This window comes from Phaeoacremonium minimum, assembly GCF_000392275.1.
Source record: "Phaeoacremonium minimum UCRPA7 unplaced genomic scaffold PA7_03_scaffold_541, whole genome shotgun sequence".
NCBI lineage: Eukaryota > Fungi > Ascomycota > Sordariomycetes > Togniniales > Togniniaceae > Phaeoacremonium > Phaeoacremonium minimum.
In genome coordinates, this window is record NW_006921443.1 from 487095 (window position 1) to 506895 (window position 19801).

A 19801-nucleotide genomic window follows, 5' to 3' on the forward strand; every position below is an offset into this window, starting at 1 on the left:
AGGTAAGCTTGGTACCTACCAACCTAACAAGGTACCTTAAGTCGACGAGATGGGGGCCAGCCCAGGTTTATCGATAAAGCGTCACTGGGATAGATACCTCTCCACCTACCAAAAATGTACTAGATTTCCCGCATTTCAAAGTACCTCCTCGGTCTCATGGCTGACTATGATTTTCATCACTTAGCTAGCATCTGCCCGCATCTACGAGAGCGTCGTCCGTCCTAATTCGTGTGAAATGGCCGGCCAGGAGGCTGAATAGCCCCGAAACCCGGCGCATCCGACCTATCGTCTTACATTATAGACAGTGGCTGGCTAAACATATCGACAGGTAGTCCATGCGAGGTGCTACAAGCCGCCAGACCTTGTCTTTTCTCCATGGTCATGCACCGGCCCGTTGAAGAGGTGTTTAAGAGCAGGTTTGTCGGATCGGGTCCTGGTAGTAAGCTCCATATACCAAGTTCTCCGTATCCACCGGTTCTATGCGATGCATCCACCAACGTCGTGCGGTGTAGTATTGCAGCCAGCGCAGATGTACCCCTCGTTGCTCAGCAAGCAATGGGGCACTTCCCGTGTCCGGCGGTGTGGGTTGCCAGCCAGGTGCTTCTATCAGGCAAGCGCTTGGTCATTTCTGAACATGAGCTCTGACATCAACGACGATCCCCAAGCGGAATGAACGGCAATGGACCTCGACTTGACGTCGTGCGTGTGATGTAGTAGTAGTTCATCGCTTCCCTCCAGAGCTGGAGCCGAGCTACGTCGTCGGCCATGGTAAGACATACACTGGTGGTCTGTCCCGGCCTGCAGATATCAGGGAGGGTGGAGCAGGCGCTTGATTCGACAATCGCCGTTACAGGTTAAGCAGTGTCAGGAGTAAGAAAAGGCTGAAGGGTGCCTAAAGGCCCATATGGCGGCCATTTCGGGCTCGAAGGCCTGCCCTGCAGAGATGAGGTCGGGTGGGTGGTTGGCCAGCATTCCCTCCCCAACCGTCGCGGTGGAAATAAGCGTGAACACAGAACACAGGCAGATAGCAGCCTCATCCTACTCGCTCGTTATTCCTCCAATAAGGAAAATTGGCCATCACCAACAACTCTCATTGGAAGAAAATCATGGCACCTGCTCAGTCGTAAATGCGGAGAAGTCACAGCCTCCCTCCTGTCAACGCCAATGAAGCTGCCTATCGCACTGGTCTTGTGTGAATGGCCTAATGATGTGGGAGTGGGTAACAGCTCTGGCAAGTCAAGTGAGCCAAGGCGTCCTGAATAGGTAGGTAGTCAAAGGCGATGATCTGAACAAGCCACCAGCGGACTAAGATGGCGAACGTCTTGATGAATGTCATAACTCACAAGACAGTTGCGACGCCAGCCCATCTCTCTCGAGACTGCAGGACTTCGGACTCCCCAAGGACTTGAACAACTCAGAGCCCCTAGAGCCTTTTGGGAAAGCCCAGTCGATGATGGTGTGAAAGAAAGCCGGCCGTTCATGCAGAAACGTCACGCCGTGTATTAGGTAGCCCAGCCTAACAAGGCTCTACCTCGAAGAATCTCAGCAAACTTGTCATCATCAACGTTGCCTGGAAAGCTTTCATGGATGCGAGCTTGACTGTGTCCCCGGCAGTACCCAGCCAACTCGAATCGGTGCCAGCAATGCGCAACACCGGCATGGGCTGAGTCGACAGCTGGCAGTATGTCAACTTCGACAACCACGTTAGCTCAGTGTTTACATTGACTCCGACATACATGTAACAAATAACATAAAACGATGACTGCGGAGACAAGGCTCCTTGCCGTTTCTCTTACATGGTAAGCCTTGCGGGCGATTGGACATATTCCCAAATTAAACAGGTCGACCTATCGCCAGCACGTCAGACACATCTTGTGTTCGTCAGGAAGTCTCAAGTGTTTTTCCAATTGAGCTGCATGGAGCATGATTCACAACTACAATGGAAGGAGTGGATGGACGACGACAATGCACACCAGATACAGTCCGCACCGTCGTCTAGGACTACGTACGCGGATCAGGCATGTTCCTTGAATAATGTAGCCGAACAATATATCGCATCAAGCGTGCAGGTTTAGTCTATAGCGGCCGATGTAGCTAAGGCACTTAGTTGCAGTATGTGATGCAGGAGTCAGCAAAGACCCCTCCATCGGGGTCATTTACAGGCAACTCGGTGCGGCCATTTGGGAGGCCGTCGCCAACAAGGTCTGATTCATTGGTAACCTATCAGAGCCCAACAGCCTCAAAACTCAACCGACTGCCGGTTGGGCATCGAGGCGCTTTAACCGCCACACACCAGAGCTTTGTACAACTCATCATCAACACCACCTCCACGTGGGGATCCTACATATGGCTGAGCTGTCATCCGCATCATCAGGCTGCGGGAATAGATGTTTGCATGCCGTGATACCCTCATATTTGAAGAGAGTATCTCCCGATGCCACTGCTACCCCGAGTCTCATGATGAAAGGATCGAGATCCTCGAGTCGCGGCACTTCCGGTAAAAAGCATTGAACCTTGGAAGAGTCGGCGAACACCAACGAGCTACATCAACCCCTACACGTCGAACAAAGCAACTGAGTAGCACTTGGAATCGATGTCATGGCTTTTAGTCTCCCCTCATGCCTCCACGCATTTAGTCTTTGAGGCTATGACTGCACAACTTGGACGTTGTTTTTTTTCTGTGAAATTATTAGCAATGTAAATTGGTAGAAGGGGGGTAGAATCATGTCGTGCCTTCCACTTCTCAAGGTCATCTTGTTTTGTCTTGTATTGCTTTACGAGATCGTCAAGGACCTTCTTCAACCCTTCCGCATTCGTCCTAAGGGCGGGCACCACGTCCTTGACCGTCCTCTCCACGAGGACGCCATTAATCATGCGGAAGCACTTTCGATCCCCCGAGAGCGGCTCCAACGTTTCCAATACGAGCCTGTTTAACGTTAGTAGATGAGCGGTGAGGAGGGCTCCCCGGCGTCGAAGGCGGTGTGGCTCGCAGGAAAAGAAAGCTCTGATGCAGGATGGCATCCCGGGCTTCAATTCCTAAGAACCCGAAGCGCCAATGCAGCGTAGACAGTAGAGTAGGAAAGGAAAGGGAAGGGAAGGGAAGGGAAGGCTCGCCAACTGACTTGTGCTCCTCTGCTTCTTGCTCGACATCACCGATTTTTTGAGCAATTTGCTGCAGCGTATTCTTGTATGTAGAGTACTGAAGCTGCAAATCTGTTCAGCTGTCGTTAGCGATCAAAGACGCCTGTACTCATATATGCTTAATGGCCACGCCTACCTTGCTGCTTCTTAGAAGAGACCTGAGATGACGACATATTGCTGTTCGCTCACACAGCTTTTCTTGCACCTTCTTGTCTGAACTTTGAATTCGTCTCTGACTGGTTCGTTGGCGTTGTGCAAGGTGGCTATGAGATGAGGTTCAATCGGCTTCTGTGATTGAGGTAGTTCGCAGGTTGGGAATGTTAAGCTCAGATTTGGCGGGGGTGGTCAAAGCTTTACCTGGCTTCTGCGCTACCACTAAGATCCGAGAAATTTCGGAAGCTCACCAGACAGTGAACAGCAACAATCGCAAGTTCTCGTTGTCCGTCACGGCAAAAATTCCAGCGCATTGTCCGCCACTGTTCAAAGATATCTCTAGGTGTGGCAGAGACCTCTTCACTATGCATCCACACTTGCATACCAAAGATAACGCTGGTATGTCTGATCGTAGGCTCGATGTTCCCAGTCAGGCCATACTGACTCAATATAGCCTGCGAGGATCTCATGGTCGCCCTCGAGGAATGTCACGATCGCGGCTTCTTATGGAAGTCAATGGGCATGTGTAATGACGCCAAACAAGCTCTCAACTTGTGCCTGAAAGCCGAACGTCTGAAACGAGTCGATGCGAATAGAAACAACGCCCAGGACAAGAAGACCAAGATCAGGAACATGTGGAAAGATATTGACGAAAACTCATAACTGCACGGCAGCATGCTTCGATGAGATGTATGATTTACGCTACAACACGATGTCCGCCGTTGCGACCGTGACTCATTACAATGTACAAAATAATCACTTTGGGCGTTCGGAAGCGTGGAAAAAGCATCGGCAACCGGGACTCTGGACACAATGTATAGTATAAAGACACTGGGCTTTTATTGCAGAGCGCCTCTCTCCTACTAGGCGCATTCTGACTTCTGTATGTATACCATGGAGCAGAGATCAGTGATTATGGCGGCTTGGCCGGGCGGCTGTGAAGAGATGTACCACCTCATAGTCTGCGACGGAAAGCATCGCCGAAAGTGACCAGACCGAATGTTGCCAATAAACTCAAGAGGATCGGTACAGGTTTGCGGAGTCGGATTGCTCGCGGGATTGCCGATCCACCGAGCACAACGGAAGCTAGGAGGCTCAGCTCGATGCCATATGGCTTGCCGTTCTGAATTTGGTATCCGCCGAGACCATCTGTCCCATTGATCAGTTCCTGTGGACAAAGCAGAGCTCAGGCACCTGAAGTAATGTATCGTGCTCACAGAGAAGGCCGACTGTGCAACCGGCAGCAATGGAAGGCACAGACCGAGTTCGCGCATATCCGGCGATACCGCCTGTAGCTGTAAGAGCTCCCAAGATGTATGACGGAACTTCCAGACCCTATGATCTCTGTTAGTCTGCGAGCCATTTGCCAATGTCACAATTCTCTCACCATCTTGATTATTTTGCAATTGCCTTTAAAGTCAGATGTGTTTGGATTGATGGATATAAACGTCTACTGTCCCGCAGCGAGGTGTCAACTACGCAATAGCTCCGGTAGCTGTCGGAGCTCTATGTCACGGGATGCTGCACATGACTTAGCTCCTTCTTCGAAACCTGGTACTGGAGCTATTGCCCTTTGTGCAGTGATTATTCAATCTTCCGACTATCTATCTTCTCATGACACAATGATCGCCCGAAGTCTTTCTCCGAACTGGGAGACCGATATTTGTTTCGGATGCCCTTCCCGACACTTCTGATAGGTCGCGGTTTACGGATCTTGAAGCTAACAGCCAAGTGTAGTTTCATCAAGCAGTTCGAGCTAAGACAGCAACAGCCTCTCCACACCGAAGTCACTGCCCTCTTTTGTGGCTGTGTGCATGGGTTCGGCATGTGCTGTGCAAAATCGCCAAGGACGGTACAACTTAAGGTGATGTGATCTCATCCACCGGGCGACAGCGTTATGTGCCAACAACATTAAGCATACCTTTAGCCTAGTCTGCCGTGCCAACCGGCATGATTGGCGATCTCGTCGTTTTTCGACTTCACTTAGCCCTGCTGCGAACTTGAAGTGCAGAGGTTGGCATCCAGGGGTTTACATGTGGGACTCTCGACAGCATTGGGGAAATGCTTAACAATATCGTCCGGGAACTCCATTAGCGACACGCGATAGTATACAGCCATTGGTCGCTTGACACGGCGATCATGGCTCCTGGGTCTTCGCTGAACCTGGCCATCACTGAAGAATGAGACCGCGGAAAGCGGATAACAGGCAGCGGCAAATAGCGTTTCGCGCTCTGGCGCCTGTTTCCCTTTTCTAAATTGGCCGATTGCGGAAAGTGTTTTTTCTGTCAAGACAGACCGTCGCCGATCCGGTCGTCCACTAAGGACAAAAGTTCCTCATATGCCTAGGTTCTTTTTACACATCGGGAATGACATCAATGTTACAGGGGACCCGGGACCAAGAAACCATTCGGTGAACGGAAGTCCAGCCACCCTTGCTTCACCTGGCTCCGTTTCGAGAAGCTCGCGGAGGGCGGGAAGCTTTGATATGTCATCCTCGGCCGTGATGGAGAGGAGAATGCCTCGCTCTTAATCTCTAGATGGGCAGACGGGAAGCTATGGAGCGCGGGGCTGAGGGAAATGCGCCTAGCGAGCCACGAGAACGCCTCGCCGATGGAGGTGCTGAAGTGGGCCAACCGCCATTGAGCCGCAGACCTGCACAATTGAGCCCACTGATCTGCCCGTGTCGCGCAGCGCCCACCTTTTTCTCTACCTGATGGTTCTGACCTTATCCTTAGCTGCACATGCACTCCATCCTCTCCAGGACAGTCAGTCAGTCATTCAGGCCTGTTTGCTGTTAAGCCCCCTTGCCATCTGCCACAGCCTTGGTCAGGTCGTTCGATCTAGTTGAACCAACATCACTCTAGAAGCCCTTTCCGAATCACTCTTCCTCTGTGTGTGGCCTATCTTACACCACCTGAGCACCTCCTACGTTGCGAGACCCTGTCGGCTTCCTCCCCCGCCACGGCCTCTGGACGTACCTGCAGACTGGATGCCGGCCGTCTGCCTCTGCCACAGTCAAGGCGAACTATCAAGTGGCATTTTGCGACCGTTTTTCTATTCAGACTTGGAGTCATATACCGGGCAAACGACTTGACTAACCCTGATTCGAGAATTCAGTAGCATCTCTGCTAATCCCTGACCAATATACCGGTGCTGGCATCGCTGCCCCTCGCTAAATGCCCCAAGTTCCCTCAATCAGGCCCCTGTGAGCTGTCTTACACTGCTCCACAGCCTAGGCGTGGTGCATCCCTGCCCCGGCTAGCATCCCACCCACACTCTCTAAGCGCTGTCGCCAAAAGATCAGTCTCAGGTAGCGCAAGGCAGCGCCTCGCCCCCAATTTCCGACTACTTTCTCGTCGGCAAAGTCGCTCAATACGATCTCCCTCCCAACGCACACTTATCAGATAGATCACCGAAACTGAATTCAGAATCGCGTTTCTTTTGCGATTTCGTTATTATCAAGAGTCCTCCCAGCTGAGGGACCCTAGTCTGTCTAACGCTGCGCGGAGGCCGATCCCACCATCTAACGGCGCCGCGAAGCTGCACCTACTCCGCTCCCCGTCAAGCCATGAGCATGGTCTAGTCGTCCAGCTTCCGGAGCTGAACGTGACCCCATTGACTGCCTGCCTATCTACCTACCTACCTCCCTGAGGTGACCTCACCCACCGACTCATTAAATACTTGCTGCCACCCCGATCCCACCTCTCCGCAGCCATGTCTTCCTCAACTTATACCGTGCATCCTGCCGCTCTGCTTGACAGCAGTAAAGGTCGAATGCATGAGCCCCGCAACGCCGGGCCCCACGACAACCAGGCACAACATATCCCGCCGGCGACGCCAGGCGAGTCCAACCACTTATCGCCGTTCTCCTCGTCACAGGCTCAGAGCAACTCGACGTCTCCTCTGCTGAACAATACGAACACGCCCGCCGGGTCTCTCTCTGCTTTGAGCGAGCAGTACCAGTCAAGCGACTTCGCCAGTGAAGTTGACGAAGACCCTTTCTTCGGCGTGGATTTTAACAACGACGGGGGGACGCCATCATTCTTGGATGACCAGCTTCTGGCTTTGAATCACTCAAGCGATTCAATCGATGCCTTTAGCATCCAATCAGCCCCAAACCAGAGTTACGATGTGTCCGACAGCCTCACTTATCCTTTGAGCCCCGATCAGACTCCTTCGATAGACACCACGTCTCCTCGAAGTGACCGGAAAGAATCGAGGAGCAGGTTCTCCGGACCTCTCCCCGAATCAATATCACCTCAGGAACTGACGAAGCCTGTGAAACAAAGCCCTAGCAGCGTCACTTCAGATCAAACGGCGCCGCAGCTAACCCCTAAAACTAGCACAAGCGGCCCGTCGAGTGAAGACGGTACACACACGGCAGCAACAATGCCGTGCCCAAGTCCTCGAGTCACCGTGTCACTGTGGGCCAAGGATGCCCCGGTACATAACATTGATAGCGCATTCCGCTCGGAAGCTGACAGCCCCACTACCGTGCGGGCTGGCTTCAGTGCTGATGACAACTTTATTCCATCTTATCAAGATGCTCTAGGCACATCTGCAACACGCGATGAATTAGGCAACTGGGTGCCAAACTCCAGAACCGGTCAGAGAGGTCTCGATCCAAGCAATCGGCCAAATGCCGAAGTCCCTAGCGCCAACGAGCTTGACTCTCTCCGCAAAGTGGAAGAGAAAAATCAAGAAGTCAAGAATTGGATGGCATCTTCTCAGGGTACTGATGCTCCTGACTCCCAATCGGCTCCACCTTTGCTGGAGGAAAATGATGGAATACCTGACAAGGAAATCCCCAAAGGTCATCTTACTGAGAACAAACACCTGTCGGGCCAAACATACTACACAGAGGCTGGCGGTGAGATCACGGCAGAGGATATTCAGATTATGCGTCAGAACCGGAACTGGGAAGATCCCCCCATGCTATTTGGCATTTCTCAGGAGGGATCCCAACGATTCCAACCTCAGAGCTCACAAGCAGCTATAGAGCGGTTTGAGAGGATGTGTAGGGATAATGACTCGGTCGTATCGAGAGCCGCAACATGGGGCACTCGTCGTCGTAGTCTTCCCAGCATATATGACATGGAAGGCATTACAAGTGGCAACTTCCTCAAGAAGCTCTCAATAAGCCGCGAACCCCGCAAACCCAGTATCTTCTTCAAGGAACTTCGTGGCCTCGTTCGCAAACCAAGTGCGAGTCAGATTCTGAAGCGTTCACGAAGCACTCAAGCGCAAGACGAGGAGACTTCGAGTGATCCTGACGCTGGTAACAGACGAGAGAGCCAGAGCAGCTTGGCTCCACCAGGCCGGACTATGAGCTGGGGTAAGAAGCAGCCGATGCCTAGCCTGAATACTGCTTTGGTCAATATGGGTGCTGGTGTCGCGTCCATCGGCACCACTCATGCTCGTAGCGGGTCGATCAGTAATGCCACGCCTGTCACATCACCCAAGAGTCCTTTCAATCTCCAAGTCAAGAACACTCTGCGACGACCGAGGAGCAAATCGGACCTCCCGAAAGGCGCAAACGATAGTTCTCAGTCTAGTCTGGTTGAGATGTGGAAGAAGACTGGTGGTCCTCCTGTTGCACAACTGTCAAAAGGTGCTCCTCCACCTGTACAGGATGATGATGATGACGACGACGATGATTTCGATGAAGATGCCGACTTGAAGGGAGAGTCTACTAAGATGATTGAGGATATCGTTCCAAATTTTCCCGGGTTCCAACAGCATATTTTGAGACTCAACCCAATGCTGGAACACGAGAACAATTACCTTGTTGATCGCATTGCACATCAACAAATCGTCCGTTATAAGAGCCTGTTGAACTCGAAAGTAAAGCACGTTCAGCATGTTTCAAATCGAAATTGCCCTTGCGGGGTCATGTGCATTGCCCTTGGGGGTTCAGCTACAGTTCTAGATATAAAAGGCGATCCACGGGGTCTTGACCCCCTATCCACCAGATACGACGGCTCGGATGGCGACTTGACACCACTAGAGGGTGCCATAAATGCGGATAGTTTCCCTCAAGATATTCCAATGCCGCCGACGAACACACTGCCTGCCGAGTTTGAATGCCAGCTCTGCTACCAAGCGAAGAAGTTTCAAAAGCCTTCTGACTGGACTAAACATGTTCATGAGGATGTTCAACCATTCACTTGTACTTGGGATAGGTGCCGTGATCCAAAGATCTTCAAACGTAAGGCTGATTGGGTCCGCCATGAAAATGAAGGACATCGTCACCTCGAATGGTGGACGTGCGACGTGGATGACTGCCGACACACTTGCTATCGAAGAGACAATTTTCTGCAGCATCTTGTTCGCGAACACAAGTTTCCTGAGCCAAAGGTGAAGACCAAGGCCGCTATCAAGCGCGCCGGTGGTGTTGATCCTACATGGCAGAAGGTTGAGAAGTGCCATGAAGAGACCAAAGCAAGACCTCAGGATGAACCTTGTCGTTTCTGCGCGAAGACATTCCCGACCTGGAAGAAGCTGACCGTTCACCTTGCGAAGCACATGGAGCAGATCAGCTTGCCTATTCTTCGACTTGTCGCTCGAAAACAAATAGAGCCGGACACTATTATCAGCCCTGTTCAGGAGCCACCACCGAGGAATTTCGCTCCCATCCCTGTCAAGCGGGAACACCAACCTTTCAATACACCGAATTTAAACCAATTGTCCGTTCAACAGCATCCTGGCGGACTTGCGTATCCCGGTCCCCAGCAGACACCATATGGCTACCAAGCTATGAACCCTGGACCTTTCCAACAGCCGTACTATCCCCAGTTTGACGGGTTGCCACATAACCTGGATACCATGGCCCTGGGAGTTCAGCATCCGATGCACCACGGCTTCTCCAATCAGCATACGTATAACACCATGCCTGTTACGACTGGTTCCTTTGTGGCGAATCCGAACCAGTATATCCCCGTCCCGCCAAACGTCGAGCCATTTCCCGCAATGCAGATGAATCCTCTTGGTTTGCAAGACCCTACTGCGAACCAGATGACATACGATAGTATGATGGACCCTTCGAGTGCCGGGGGCGACCAATTTACACCACATGGATCGGTCTCACCGTATTCGCACTCGCCACATCAAGGTCAGGGAAGCTTCTACGGCCACCAATGAGCAATTCTAGCCTGCAGGTGGATTCGACAGAGTTTTTCACTTCAGATACCCAGTCTTAGCTCGATTCTCGAGAGATTCTATACGGTCGATAGAGAATTCGACATTTACTACGTTCCTTGGACCGAACATTTTGTACATAGGCATCCTTCTTCTTCGGGTTTCTCATTTTCATTCAGTGGTGACGCTCTTGGACTACATTGGGGCGCGCTAAGACACGAGCATCTTCTTGATCACGGCCTTCACGTATGTTGGACATTGGATATCATGATTCTTATGAGCGAATGAGTGGGTGTACATTGAATGATGATGATCGGGTGGGATTCTTGTCTTTTTTATTCCATACATCACAACAAGATAGACTTATACAATCTTTTTTCTCACAAGCAAGCGAGACTTCCTCCTGCCTGCCCCGTGCGGCACAAAGAGAGATTAAGTTCAAGCCATGAGCCGCGTGCCGCGTGCCGGAACGGGACATGAGGTTGGGGGCCGAATCCCAGTCGCCCCGAGCCGTCCTTGCATCGGGCAACCCTTTCCACTGGATGGATGCCATGGGGGTTCAGTCAGGCTGTGTGGCGCATGGGAGAATGGCTCTTCTTCTCCTTTGGACAGCTCGCTTGTAGCATCACGTGGAGGGCATGGCGTCCAGGAGACCATGTATCCATCAGCATGACTATGGGAGCAGATTTGCCGGCGATCACACAAGCCCCTGGACTGGCCGCAGCCAGCATCATTGCTGTGCGCATTACTGGTCATATAGGCTATTATAGACTAACTGAGAGCCACTGGGGTTGACGGAAAACATTATTGTGTATTTGACAAGCGGCGTTCACGCATCATGCATGCGTGTGCAAGGAGAAGGGTGATGCCAAGTGAGAAAGGAGCAGAGGGTTTCCTGGGTGTCCTCTGCACAGCGAGACTCCGAGTGCGTGAGATGACTCTTTCGTGATATTCTCCTCGATCAGCCTAAGACGGTGAGATACAGGTAAGAACAAATGGGGTGTTCAGCGCTGACAACGAACACCCTCCTGCTGGTGAAGAAGGCTAGCTGAAGATGACGGGCTGTTGTGTCTATGTATTACATGTACTATCCGGTACAAGATGGTGAGGGAGAGAAGAGTGGCGGAGCAAAGACGGGCTGCAACACTTCTTATTCTGACGCAGACGATGCTCCATCGGTACCAGACCAGCTCTAGAAGGGGAGTGGGAGATATGGTGTAAAGAAGGATCCCAGATCTCAATCTTGTCTAAAGTAAAGGGTAGATCCTGGGGTAGATCGAGACGAGTCGCTGGTGTCGTTGCACTGGTCCGTAGATGACGAAGATGGGCAAAGATTGCTCTCTTCTCACCAAACGAAGATCACCTCGAAATCTTGCTCTTGTGCCTTGTCGATGAGCTCACGATCTTGTGTCGTGTTGTTGCAATGGCTGGCCTCTGCACGCTCGAGGCACCGGACGAGACGAGACAGATCGAAGACGGTTGCCCGATGCAGGCATACAATCATCCTCGTACAATCGTCCTGGTTTGCTGGGACGTGGCGTCGTCTTGGGCTCTTGGCCCTCCCTGGCATTAGAGCATTCTTGGGTAGCGGAGCGGTTTCAAAAATAGCCAGGGGACGTTGAATGGCGCCGTCGCTAGTGTTCCCCGCTAAGGAGCTTAAGGAGAGCCCCTTCGGGAGGCCGCTGGGCAAATGGTTCACGGCTGACGGGCGCGCGCGCCAGTGGCCAGCGGTGCCGTGGCCTAGGCGGAGGCAGGGGGTGTCCTAGGGTGTCCTAGGGTGCAGGGCCTGCGACTGGCGAGGGGTTTGCGAGGGGCTGCGAGGGGCTGCGAGGGGCTGAGGAGCAAGCCCCTTTCTGAAGAGCGTTGTTTCAGACTGGAAAATCTGCAGGGCATTGCAGGGCCACCCTTACCAATTGAACCTCGAACAGCGTGCGTCTTGCTGGCAGTCGCGCGCCCAGTGGCGGCGCCAGGTCGGACGGTTTCTGCTCCTCACTCAGCCAAATCTGGATGCCATGACTGGGTGGTTCCCCCTCGAGTGACTGGTCAATGGCTTCTTTTCTTCTGCAAGGTAAGCAAGCTCGTGGTGGGCAGGGGCCCGTTTGTATGTAGGCGTGAGTGTGTGCGTACTAGGTATGCCAGTACCGTACCTCAGCTTGGAGGAGCAGTGCTCAACGCCCTCGGCCGTTCTGTCTACACTACGGATGCGCACTTCTCTTTCTCCCTCTCCTTCGTGCCCAACCACTGGGTGACTATTTGATTGATCGTGGGCATCGTTCCATTCTTTTTGGCTTGTGCGTCTGTGTCGGACTCGTATTAGTCCAAGTCTCCTTCTTCTTTGTTCGCCCCCTCCTGGGGAAGCGCTGGTACCGGTAGCCAGTCTATCGTCACGAACCCTACCTTACCACCTACCACCTACCACCTACTAGACCTAAACCCTCCTCTCGTTTCATATACCCGCCGGGTCCTCCTCGCCCTTCTTATTCACTTTCTCCCTCTTCTTCTTATCTGTCCCATTCCCTTGGTCGATCCCTTTCCGAAGGATACCACCTCTTGTCTGGCTTCAATATATCGACCGCCAAACTGACGTCCACACGCCATCGACAACTACTGGCCGCTTAGAGCCACCGGGCACAAGTTGCCCATTCCCTTCGTTCCAGGTTGATCCTCGGCCGCCTTTTTTCCAAAGAAGACTTGATTGTCTTCTGCCTTTGTTTCCCTTGTTTGCCATTCTGTTCTTCAGGCCGACCGGTGTCGAGTCCCCTTTTTTCTTTTTTCTCGCTCATCGAAACGAATCCATATTCTCTCTCCTCTATCGCATTTCAGCAGACAAACTCGAATCACGACATTTCGAAACGACACATTCGCTGGATTTTGGGTACCGATTTTAGAAGCAAGACTCCAGGGTTGGAAGAGCAGGCGCAGTGATTCCGAGCTTGGGCTGCTCATACAACGTAGAATCACAGGAGGATATATCAGCAATCACAACTACCAAGAACTCTTCAAATTTCCTATCCTTTGATTTTTCGAAGTCTCAACATCGAAAGCTCGAAATGGCGAGGCGAATTCTGGCCTTTGCCTTGGCGGCTGCTGTGTTGACTAAGGGGGTGTTCGCGGAGGATATCCTACAGACCGTGGGCTTCACCAACTGCAACCCAGACTCGAATATCACGGTGGAGAGGGTCGACATCACATACAACAATGACAACAAAACGGTCACGTTTGACGTTCTGGGATCGAGTACGAAGGAGCAGAAAGTCATTGCCATCTTGAACGTGACAGCGTACGGGCAAAACGTTTACTCTAACACCTTCAACCCCTGCGACAACGGCACCTTTGTGGAGCAGCTATGTCCTGGTATATACGCCGTAAATCATCTGACAGTATGACCTATGCTAACATGTTCGATAGTTCCTGTTGGCACGTTTGGAGCTCGGGGTACTCAGCAGATTCCAGCTGCGTATGCTGATCTCGTCCCCTCCATTGCCTTCCAGATTCCCGATATTGCGGCGATGGCTACGCTCCAGCTCAAGCCGTTGGATTCTACTGACCCAAACGAGAACGCCGCTTGCATTCAGTCTGAGGTCTCGAACGGCAAGACTGCCAGCATCCCAGCTGTTTCTTATGTTGCTGCAACGGTGGCCGGTGCTGCTTTGGTTATGGGAGGCGTTACTGCCGTGGGCGCAGCTTTTGCTGGCAGTGGTGCGGCGGCCGGAAGTGCTTCGGCAGGAGGAATGGGTACCATCAGTCCCAGCTTCACGGAGGTGTTTGGGTGGTTCCAGGGCATGGCCATGAACGGCATGTTTTCCGTCGCCTATCCCCCTGTTTACCGCAGCTTCACCAAGAACTTCGCCTTCTCGACCGGTCTCCTTCCCTGGACTCAACTTCAACTCTCGATTGACAGCTTCCGAAATGCTACGGGCGGAAATCTGACCGAGGACAGCGTCCAGTTCCTGCGCAACGCCACGTTGGTTTTCCCGGATGGTACGACTCAGTCCACCAACAGCTCTACTCTAAAGTTCAAGAGAGCGATTGATGACTTTGTCTTCCTCGCTTCTCGACAAATCGAGACGACCGTCAACACTACAGCCCCTAACGCTAATGTCACTGCCGATCCTAACAGTTTCACTAACAGCATTCGTGTTGCTGTAAGCGGTATTGAGGGATACGTCGAGCAGCTCAGCATCCCCTCTGCGAACACCTTCATGACAGTTCTTTTGATTGTCGCTATCGCTATTGCTGCTATCGCTGTTGGTATTTTGTTGGTCAAGGTCATTCTGGAGTTTTGGGCTCTGTTCGGCAGTTTCCCTAAGGCGCTCAGTGGTTTCCGCGAACATTACTGGGGCTCTATTGCTCGAGCCATCACCACCTTGATCCTGCTCCTCTACGGCGTCTGGGTGCTCTACTGTGTATTCCAATTCACTCACGGAGACTCGTGGGCAGCAAAGGTTCTGGCAGGTGTCACCCTAGCCTTGTTCACTGGTGTCCTGCTCTTCTTCTCCTGGAAGATCTGGAGCACGGCCCGTAAGCTGAAACAGGCCGAAGGTGACGCCAGCGGTCTATACGATGATAAGGACATCTGGGTCAAGTACAGTCTGTTCTATGAGTCGTACCGCAAGGATTACTGGTGGATCTTCGTTCCGACAATCATCTACATGTTCAGCAAGGGCTGCATTCTCGCTGCTGCTGATGGCCACGGAATGGTCCAGACCATCGCACAGCTCATCATCGAGGCACTCATGCTCGGTCTACTTCTTTGGAGCCGTCCATATGAGCGCAAGTCTGGTAATGTTATCAACATCGTCATTCAGGTCGTTCGTGTGCTTTCTGTTGTATGCATTCTTGTCTTTGTCGAGGAGTTCGGCATCGCGCAGACAACACAGACCGTCACGGGTGTCGTCCTGATTGCGGTCCAGTCCGCCCTGACTGGCATTCTCGCCATCCTTATCATCTGGAACGCCATCATCGCTTGCTGCAAGGAGAACCCGCACCGCAAGCGCCGCAAGGAGATGGAGAAGATGCAGCGTGATATGGATGTGCTCACACCCCTCGACGCTCGCAACTCCCTCCTTCTGGACCGAAAGACAACCAACCTCACCGAGAACACCGACACTTTCTCGATGACGAAGGCAAACTTGGCTGTCGATACCAAGGTCGTGCCCATGCGCGATGCCTCGCCAGAGCGCTACCTCGGAGCAGAGCCAGCAAACCCCTATTCCGCCCACTCGCGGAATGGATCTGGCAGCAGCTTCAGACCTCTGACACCACAAACACCCGTTGGCGGTGATCGAGCCAACTTGCTGTCGAATGCCACGCCGCTTGGCCGTACCGATCCCGCCAGGCAGCCGACGCTTCCCAGCATGGGTGGGTATGGGAATAGCCAGTATGGCGGGCGTCCCAACAACGCCTTCCAGCCTACACCCCAGTACAACGGCTACAGTCAGAACTCGTATGGGCAAGGGGGCTATGGTGGTTACAACAACAACAATTACAATAATCAGTACCGAGCGCCATCAAGAGGAGGATTCTAAGGCGTGCTTGGGCCGTCCGTGGAGGAATGTATGAATGTACGGGTGTGAAAAGTTTGGATCGCTCTAGATCCATCTTGTATTTCTATTTGTCCGTGTGCACATACGAATAAGATACCATGGGATGAGGATAGGAACTCGAGAAGAAGAGGACGAATGCATTTCTCAGTAGCAGCAGATATGGGACCATGATAGTGCTCTCTCACATGTGTCAATGACGTGGAAATATAGCAAAGTAATAAAATGTCATGAATAAGAATGTTATCCAAGAAGCCTCGAGTCATAATTCCCCACACAACGGGCTGATGTGAGCTACTTATCCAAAAACGCCCTGAAGGAAATACACGTATGAAATGATTTACTCTCCATGCTTCAGCAGATACGAGTTAGAAATCGCCTTAAAGCTAAACACCCCGTCCTCGTGCTTGAGCACTATGCCCTCTCTTTTCTTTCCATTCATACCCTTGCCCTCCGCTCGCTTCAACAGCTCCTCCACAGATGCCCCGAGGTCACTGAGCTTAGTGTAGCCGTGCACTGGGACATGTTTAAGACCCAGGTCCTTGGCCCATTGCTCGGTCTGTCGAGGGGGAAGATGTTTCTGCTCGTCAATATCCCAGACCGAGAAGAGATAGAAATCATGAAATCCTTTGGGGAAGCCCTCGAAGTTGCTCTGGATCGTGCTCCCGCAGAGCTCGCCCTGGATGGCAATGTTGCGGTCTAGTTTAGCTAGTTTCTCGAGAAGGTTGTTTTTCAGCGCAACCTCCCAGAAGAAGCTCTTCTCCCGCTCCACAAGCTCGATGTTTCGAGAGCAGACGCCGACTCGGCCGTTTTCCATGACGCCAGACTGGCCACCCGTGGGGTTCAAAGGCGGCAGGAGGTCAAACATTGGAGCGTCCTTTCGCAGGTAATAGACGGTCATTGATGAGCCGTCCATCTTGGTCGTCTCCTGGAATACCTTGTCTCCCCACTCCTCAAACACTTTGGGCAGATTCTGGATCCGCTCCTGGTCCGTTCTCTCGATGAAATCGGGAAATGGCCCCATGGCGACCTGCTGCTCCGGTGGAAGAATGGAGCCCTTCCCATAGGCAGCCCCGGGTATCGATCGCTCCCACTTCTTCACGCCTAGCTTCTCCTCAAAGGCGAGGTCCAGAATAGACTTGACAGCCTCCTCTCTACTCTCCAGTGTCCGCCCCAACTCCTCGAGCACCCCCTTAACCTCTGGGAACACGTCGAGCGGCTGCAGCAGTCCCTGGGAGATCTGGCCCCTCATCTTCATGCTCTTGACCCGGAAGCCCCTGGCGTCCTCCAAGGTGGTGAACTGTGCGTCCAGGAAGGCCCACCGCGGGTCGGACGCCGGCAGGAAGCTGTCGATCTCGAAGAAGACGCCCAGGTCGCCCGGTCGGAAGGAATCGACTTTCACAACGCACTGCCATCCGTCGACGATGGCCGTCTCAATCCGGTCGGCGCCGGGTATGGGCTTCACGGCGGAGACTCGCCGGACGGTCACGAGCTTTCGTGCCATTGGTTTTGATTGTACGTGCGACGATGTAGTTGCCGGTAACTCGATGATAGTACAACAAAATTTCTTGAAATTAGAAGTATCAAGATTTCCAGGTGAAGTAGTAGTCTTGATTTTATGAAGGCTGTATGAGTAGCGGAGATATCACGGTAACCTTTATAAGTGTTCAAGAGTTCTGTGCAAGTTGACTCACTCGGCGGCCGCAAGCCTTCTTAGCTAATGGGGGCGATGTCCAGCATGGCCTTGAGGTCTTTAGAAGTCCATAGGCTATTGCAAACGAGAAACAAGGGATATCCAAGGTGAAAGATCTCAGCTTGTGCCAACAATGCCAATAATCGTCATCCTTTCTCCGAAACATGCACATCTACCAAGGTCGGCGCGAGTAACCTTTCGCTTCATGGACTATCATCGTGACCTGACCCTTTCAATAGTTCAGACGAGAACATTTAAGAAAATGTAAGAGATAAATCACTATCCTATTCAATGTGACATAGTTTACAAAGATGAATATGTATATCGAACGGCGTGTAGAAAGGCACTGGACTGTACCGAGTTGAATAGTTTGTAATAAACAGGTAGAAGAATTGGAGATGGTAAGGCTCAGTGCACCATGCTAGGCACGCTAAGGCGCCGTTGATACGGCCCTCAGGGTCCGATATCACCCAGTAAAAATAGCCTTCTACAGTACACCCGACGACGTTCAGTAGCGCCCAGAACCAGGAAACGCTTGACCAATGACCTCATTCCAACATCCTTCCTGGCGTCTAAGCACGCGACAAGAACAACGATCACGCTCTCCCCATACTAGCGACAATATCGGGAATTACAGACGCTTTTCATCTGGTCGGACGGATACATATCACCGGATCGGTAAAATCGAGTGACAACCTCACCGCAGCCGTGTAGTTCTCTCGTTGGCGAGTCTCAAATTTGGAGAACCACCTACTTGTGGTCTCCTGATAAATAGACAACGGATGCTGCCTTCAAGATGAGCGACTTGCAGAAGGCTTGGGCAAAGAAGAAGCTGAACATCATGGCTCCCGAAGGCTTCAACGAGCTGGACGAAGACCATGAGGACGGCCATCTCCCTGAGCTTCCGGAGATTAACGATGACGACTCTTCATCTGCCTCGTCAGCTTCGTCAACGGGAACAATTGTCCCCTCACCGAGTAGGAATTTATTCGCAAGACCACTTGGGTATTTCGTCTTCGTAACTTCGTGAAATTTAATACAGATGATCTGACAACCATTTCAGGCCGCCCAGAGGTAGGACATTAGAAAAGATTCCGTGGACTACCTACTTTGAGCGAGAGCTCACCTTGAAGGGCGAAAGTGGCGGGAGTGAGATTATACATCATGCCTACCTAACTTCACCAGTCGGCAAAGGACCTCTATTTGTGACGCATCACGGAGGTGGATCGTCAGGACTGTCTTTTGCTGTCGTGGGATCCGAAATCAGAAAGCAACTTCCGTCAGCCGGCATCTTGTCCTTAGATGCCAGGGGCCATGGCTCAACAGTCACACCTGGTACAACTGAACTTGACCTCAGTCTCGAGACCCTACGATCTGATCTTTTAGAAACCATCTTGTTGGCACAGCAGCAGATGAACTGGAAAGAGCTACCGCCTATCATCCTGGTCGGGCACTCCCTAGGTGGTGCTGTAGTGACTGACCTGGCGAAAAGTGGAAGCTTGGGCAGCTCCTTGCTCGGGTATGCCGTCCTCGATGTTGTTGAAGGGTCTGCTATGGACGCATTACAGAGCATGCAAACCTATCTCTCGACACGGCCGTCGGGTTTTGCGACTCTCCAAGCAGGCATTGACTGGCATATTCGGTCGAGGACGATCCGCAACGCCATGTCGGCGAGGACAAGCGTCCCGGCTCTGCTTGTGGAAGATGATAGCTTCGGTCCTTCGCGGCCGTGGAGGTGGAGGACAGACCTAGCTGCAACGGAACGTTTCTGGCCGGACTGGTTTGTCGGTCTGAGCAAGAAGTTTTTGGAGGCGAAGGGTGGAAAACTTCTCTTACTCGCCGGAACAGATCGCTTGGACAAGGAGCTGACAATCGGCCAAATGCAAGGTTCGCGGTTCTCTCTCCTCTCTCAATGAACAAAAGCTAACGGTCACAAAACAGGAAAATATGCGCTACAGGTCTTCCCAGAAGCTGGGCATTTTGTCCATGAAGACTTGCCGGAGAAGACGGCGCAGGTGCTCGTTGATTTCTACAGGCGTAATGACATGAGTGCACTTGTACTACCTCCCAAGGTGTCCGAACTACTGGCACAAGGTAAGAGGGTGTAAAGCACAACGACGAATTGTCAAACACA

At 52.2% G+C, this 19801-nt stretch overlaps 4 protein-coding genes across 4 annotated transcripts; 3 read left to right on the forward strand and 1 right to left on the reverse strand.

Moving 5' to 3' along the window:
• Positions 1 to 3659: 3659 nt before the first annotated feature.
• Positions 3660 to 3957, forward strand: UCRPA7_7647 (putative cmc1- cytochrome c oxidase biogenesis protein; the record flags this gene model as incomplete). The annotated part of the gene is made up of 2 exons (XM_007920174.1): positions 3660 to 3693; positions 3749 to 3957. The coding sequence occupies 2 exons, from the start codon at positions 3660 to 3662 to the stop codon at positions 3955 to 3957; spliced, it is 243 nt and encodes an 80-aa protein (XP_007918365.1).
• Positions 3958 to 13481: 9524 nt separating this feature from the next.
• UCRPA7_7648 (putative transient receptor potential ion channel protein) lies at positions 13482 to 15959 on the forward strand (the record flags this gene model as incomplete). Its single annotated transcript, XM_007920175.1, has 2 exons — positions 13482 to 13785; positions 13840 to 15959. The coding sequence occupies 2 exons, from the start codon at positions 13482 to 13484 to the stop codon at positions 15957 to 15959; spliced, it is 2424 nt and encodes an 807-aa protein (XP_007918366.1).
• A 355-nt stretch (positions 15960 to 16314) lies between these two features.
• UCRPA7_7649 (putative rna drb0094 family protein) lies at positions 16315 to 17478 on the reverse strand (the record flags this gene model as incomplete). The annotated part of the gene is made up of 1 exon (XM_007920176.1): positions 16315 to 17478. The coding sequence occupies one exon, from the start codon at positions 17476 to 17478 to the stop codon at positions 16315 to 16317; it is 1164 nt and encodes a 387-aa protein (XP_007918367.1).
• Positions 17479 to 18463: 985 nt separating this feature from the next.
• UCRPA7_7650 (putative protein phosphatase methylesterase 1 protein) lies at positions 18464 to 19775 on the forward strand (the record flags this gene model as incomplete). The annotated part of the gene is made up of 4 exons (XM_007920177.1): positions 18464 to 18672; positions 18731 to 18741; positions 19054 to 19554; positions 19609 to 19775. 4 exons carry the CDS (start codon positions 18464 to 18466, stop codon positions 19773 to 19775), a joined length of 888 nt encoding a protein of 295 aa, XP_007918368.1.
• Positions 19776 to 19801: the final 26 nt, after the last annotated feature.